This window comes from Poecilia formosa, unplaced genomic scaffold, assembly GCF_000485575.1.
Source record: "Poecilia formosa unplaced genomic scaffold, Poecilia_formosa-5.1.2 Scaffold481, whole genome shotgun sequence".
Taxonomy (NCBI): domain Eukaryota; kingdom Metazoa; phylum Chordata; class Actinopteri; order Cyprinodontiformes; family Poeciliidae; genus Poecilia; species Poecilia formosa.
The window spans coordinates 154,646-160,308 of NW_006800420.1; the positions used below are offsets into that span (position 1 = coordinate 154,646).

At 46.8% G+C, this 5,663-nt stretch overlaps 1 protein-coding gene across 1 annotated transcript in view; it reads right to left on the bottom strand.

Annotated features, from left to right (window-relative positions):
• Window positions 1-505: 505 nt before the first annotated feature.
• The window catches only part of hpgd (15-hydroxyprostaglandin dehydrogenase), a 19,968-nt gene continuing 14,810 nt past the window's right edge, over window positions 506-5,663 (bottom strand). Inside the window, exons 5-7 of the mRNA XM_007578481.2 lie at window positions 4,816-4,892; window positions 4,576-4,739; window positions 506-3,243 (exon numbers count right to left, since the gene is read on the bottom strand). Coding sequence (XP_007578543.1) covers window positions 3,120-3,243; window positions 4,576-4,739; window positions 4,816-4,892 — 365 coding nt within the window. The 3' untranslated portion in view covers window positions 506-3,119. The remainder of the gene's footprint in view (window positions 3,244-4,575; window positions 4,740-4,815; window positions 4,893-5,663) is intronic.

Genomic DNA, 5,663 nt, shown 5'->3' on the forward strand with positions numbered 1-5,663 from the left:
AACTTTAGTCATTTTCTCTGAACTAGTGTTTGATTCTGGATGTGGTTCTGTGCAGACTGATGTTTTTAAACCTTCTCTATCAGGAAGTTGGTAAATTCATGTTGGAGTTCAGATTTCAGTCGCTGGAGGATTATCCAGCCTGTGGAAACCGAGGCAAAGCGTTGCTGACGTTTCCATGGTTTCACAGTGAATATGACCTTTGACACCGTTTGCAGGTTCGTCTTACTAGTGGAATATTCCTCCATGCTGATTTTAACGGCAGAACTTCATTTATCTGGAAAAGCTCTTCATGCCTCGGCGGAGAGCCGAGGCGTTCTGCTTCGGTTCAGCTTGTAGAATAAAAATAAAAATCCCACATGTGGCTCAGGACAGAAGGAGCTGCAGCAGTTTGGTGCTGCAGCAGTTTGCAGTTTGGTGCTGCAGCTCCAAACAGGCCAAACAGGCGACGCCTCCGTCTGCCGAACCATTTCACTGCCTGGACCACAGAATCATTTAACACATGAAGCAAAAGCAAAGCAGCATTTATTTATATTAACATTAATATATTTTTTCCTGGCTCCGTCCTCAGATGATACCAGGAGGATAAATTTAAATTAAAAATCAAGTTACAGAAATTTAACATTATGAACACAATCTTGCATAAAACGTTTTTCTAACATAAATCAGATGATTTTACCTGAAAACACAAATCAACCCGATAATCACTGGCCACATGGAGGCGCCCTGGAGCCACAGAGCCTTTAAAGCAACAGAAAACCATTTTTACACGTCCAACGACTCAAAACAAGTTCATACAAACAGCAGAAATTCTTTGGTTCCTCTTTTTAAAAACTGATTTAAAGAAGTTCCAGAGCAGCCAGTCTGACCCAGAACCAGAACCAGAACCAGAAAAGAACCAGAACCAGAACAGAACCAGAACCAGAACAGAACCAGAACAGAACCAGAACCAGAATAGATACAGTTAAAGAGACTCAAACTCTGACCTGGAAGAACCTTCTGCTTTCTCAGAAGGTTCTTCTATCATCTTCTAGCGTTAACGTTGGATTTTTATATTAACGTTGGATTTTTACATTAACGATGGATTTTTACGTTAATGTTGGATTTTTACATTAACGTTGGATTTTTACGTTAACGTTGGATTTTTACGTTAACGTTGGATTTTTATATTAACGTTGGATTTTTATATTAACTTTGGATTTTTATATTAACGTTGGATTTTTACGTTAACGATGGATTTTTACGTTAACGTTGGATTTTTATATTAACGTTGGATTTTTACGTTAACGTTGGATTTTTACGTTAACGATGGATTTTTACGTTAACGTTGGATTTTTATGTTAACGTTGGATTTTTATATTAACGTTGGATTTTTATATTAACGTTGGATTTTTATATTAACGTTGGATTTTTACGTTAACGTTGGATTTTTACGTTAAAGATGGATTTTTATATTAACGATGGATTTTTATCAATCAGCTGATCAACTTCTAGATTTCAACCTGTAACTTTAGTTTCCATCTTTCTGAAGATTTTAATCTGATTCCTGCAGCAATAAGACAAAAAATAAATCAAAGCAAAAATATTTATAAACATTAAATGCTGAATGGCTGCAAAAGCAATAATCAATTATTTTTTAAATAAGAGACGATTATTTCCCACCTGACTGTAATCTACAACTAGAAGGAAAAACATTTTTCTTTGGCTTCATTCCTACAGTGGCGGCCATCTTTACTGCTGTAAGCAGAGCGCTGCTGTGTGAACGAAGCCTGACAGGTGGGTCCAGGGAGTCCAGGTGGGTCCAGGTGAGTCCAGGTGAGTCCAGGTGGGTCCAGGTGAGTCCAGGTGGGTCCAGGTGAGTCCAGGTGGGTCAAGCCTTCACTGAATAATCCTGGAGTTATTGGCCTTAAAACAAAGCTGCTCCTTTCCATCAGTGGACGCATTGCGCCCCCTGCAGGCGGGAAGGTCAATGAGGCGTTTGCTTTTATTTAATTTCCCTTTGGGCTCATTAAAGTATTTTTAATTTGAATTTTTGTGTTTTCTGTTGACCTTCAGTTACTTTTGGTTTTGTTTCTCCTCTCAGGCCAGTTGAGATGTTCTTTATGAACCGCTGTAGGTTCTGTCTTTCCTCCATCTCTTTTTTAATCTACTTACACGCTGCTGCAGCTCACATAACCATGTTCATGTGTGTCAGCCGAGTCACATGTAAACAGACTGAACCTGATTAACTGAACCTGATTTGACCCTGTAGGGAGCCAACAGACTGCAGAGGGGAATAAAAGCCGAACTCTCCGGTCCTTCTCTCTCCTGGTTCCGTCCATCAGGAGCTCAGTGGACCAGCGCTGGACGGTGAATGTAACTCTGGTTCTGATCCATTTCTATGACATGTTTGGTTTCTAAGATTTGATCATTTTTCAGCATTAAAGCCTATTTTTATATTTAACCAAATCTCATTATTTCTCAAGGTAATTTACACTGAGGGGTTCTGGTCGGGTTCTGGAACTAATGGACCTGGTGGAGCACAGAGACAGAAATGGATGAAGTCCAACAGAACCAAACCTATTCTGAAGCTCGGTCTAAACTGGGTCAGAACAGAACCGCGATCCAAACACAGCAGCAGATGTACATCTGAAGAAGAAGAGAATCAAAGTGCTGCAGTGGCCTAGTCAAAGTCCAGGCCTTCACCTGATGAAAACCTTGTGGTGGGACCTTCAGAGAGCTGAGCAGAACCGCAATGAACCGAAGCAAAGATTTGGACCAGAATGCAACCAGTGAACACAAACTGAGAGAAACCCGGTTCTGAGGTTAGAACCTGGTACCAACAGAACCTGGTACCAATCGGATCATTTATGAAGGAGTCAGGAGAAGTTTGGCTGTCCATGACTGAACCAGGTCAGAACCGTTTCCTGGTCATCAGCAGGCGGTTCTGGTTCTGGTCAAATCAGCTGATTCAGGACTTTTAGTTCCCACAGGAAGCGGTTCTGCTTTGCTGAGTCCAAACAGGAAGCAAAACAGAATCATCTTCAACATTTCTCTAAAACAGTCATCTGAAACCAAAGAGCTGAGGTTCTATGAGGAACCGGTTCCAGTTTAGCTTCCAGAACCTCTGAACGGGTCGGAGGTCAGGCCGACATGGGTTCGTACGTGTGGAAGTGGATTCCCTTGGCGCAGGTGATCTTCATCACGGCGCCGTTCAGGCTCGGGTCCAAAATGAGCCTCATCATCCCTTCAGCGATGAGCGGCGGCCTGGAAACAGAGACACAACGTCAGCAGAACCGCCGGGCCCGGATCCAGTCTGAAACAGGTCCGGCGCCTCCAGCCAGACGCTTCATACGGTGGGAGGTCCTCTGGGTTCATCAGAACCAGAGCCTCAGTCCGACCAGCTGCCACTGAGCTGGCTCTGCTCCGGTGGTACCGGCAGGCCCGACTGCAGCTGGTTTGGGTTGAAGACGCCAGGACAGGATGGTTCTGATGGTTCTGATGGTCTGACCCAGAACCTGAAGCTGCATGTGGATCTAAAAGCTGAAGTTCTGGTCAGCATCGTAACGTCCTGCTGCACAGCCAACACAAACACAGCGGCTCCGGCGCCGACCCAACAGGAACCGGGGTCACTCCGGGAACCGAGCCGGGTCACCAGAACCCCTCAGAATCTCCAGGCTGACATGAACCGCCTCTGGACTTTATTTAGGGGCATCATGGGTGAACAACTCCCATCCAGGTAAATGAAGCCCTGGTCTTCAGGCTGTTTTTACAAACATCAGTGAATGCTGCCAGGTTGCCAGGGCAACAGCACTCGTCTCACCGCATTGGGCCAAGTGTAAAGTTTGGTGGAGGAGGGATCATGGTGTGGGCTGTTTTTCAGGAGCTGGGCTTGGCCCCTTGGTTCCAGTGAAAGGAACTCTGACTGCTTCAGCAGACCAAGACATCTTGGACACGTCCAGGATCCCATCTGAGTGGGAACAGTTTGGATCTGGACCCTTTGTGGACCAGAGCACAAAGCAAGGTCCATAAAGACATAATGGACAGCCTGGCTCGGAGTCCTGACCTCAACCCGATCAGAACACCTCGGGATGAATCAGAGCAGAGACTGAGAGCCAGGCCTTCTCGTCCCACATCAGTGTGTGACCTCACAAATGTGCTTCTGGAAGAATGGTCAGAAATCCGCATAAACTCTCTGCTAGACCTGGTGGGCAGCCTGAAGAGCTGAAGCTGTTCCAGCTGCAGAGGGACCAACGTCCCATTGGACCCGGTGGGTCAGGACGGGACCGGTGGGTCAGGACGGGACCGGTGGGTCAGGACGGGACCGGTGGGTCAGGATGGGATCGATGGGTCAGGATGGGACCGGTGGGTCAGGACGGGACCGGTGGGTCAGGACGGGATCGATGGGTCAGGGACCGGTGGGTCAGGACGGGACCGGTGGGTCAGGATGGGACACCTCTGGAACCAAGTCTTTGGCAATACAGTATATAGTGAATGATGATGAGCTCCAAAACCTCTGTCATATAAATCTGGATTCATTGACATTTATTTGATGCTGGGTTGTGTTCTGAGCCCAGAACCCGGTTCTGCTGGACTTACTGTAGAACCCCAAACTTGTTCATGCTCTGCTTGAAGTCATCCTTGAACTTGACGAACTTCCCCATGTTGTCCTCGTCCTCCACGGTGTGCAGCAGCGGCGTGTCGACGAAGGCGGGACACAGGACGTTGATGCGGACGCCGTAGTCGTCCTGGGCGGCGGCGTCCTGCAGAGGGACAGACACACAGCTGCTGACCTGAAACCTGCTGGCGGACGGCCGACTCACGCTGCGCTCTGCTCACCGCCATCGCTCGTGTGAAGCCGATCACTCCGTGTTTGGTGGCCGTGTAGACGGGCTGATGGGGGGAGTGGAGGAAGGCTGGAGGAGGAGAGAAACCAGAGATTCATCTGCTGCTGCAGCAGGAAGCTGGAGCCTTCAGACCGCATCACTTCTGCCTGCAGAGGTGACCCACGCACACCAAGCCGCTAACTGCAAAGCGCTTTGGAGGCTTGGTGTTTTTCTAACTTTGAAACATTTAGGGCTCTTAGCGTCATTGAGACAAGCTGGGCATCAACTAGAGCGGATATCAATACCTGCATCAGTACCGATGTTGAAAAAACTTCTAGATCAGGTAACAAAGACAATGATCCATATGGCGGATCTATTCAGTGTAGCTCTATGCTTCATGCTCTGAGTCATGTGGTGTATCAGAAGTGAAAAAGCAGATCGGTGCTTCCTACAGCATTATGCTACGCTACATGTCACATATGGATAGCGCGTTAGCATTACGCTATGCTACGTGTCACAATGGGTAAGCGCGTTAGCATTACGCTATGCTACATGTCACGTGGGGATAGTGCTTTAGCATTATGCTATGCTACATGTCACATATGGATAGCGCTTTAGCATTATGCTATGCTACATGTCACATTGGGTTAGCGCGTTAGCATTACGCTATGCTACATGTCACGTGGGGATAGTGCTTTAGCATTATGCTATGCTACATGTCACGTGGGGATAGTGCTTTAGCATTACGCTATGCTACATGTCACATTGGGTTAGCACTTTAGCATTACGCTATGCTACATGTCACGTGGGGATAGTGCTTTAGCATTACGCTATGCTACATGTCACGTGGGGTTAGTGCTT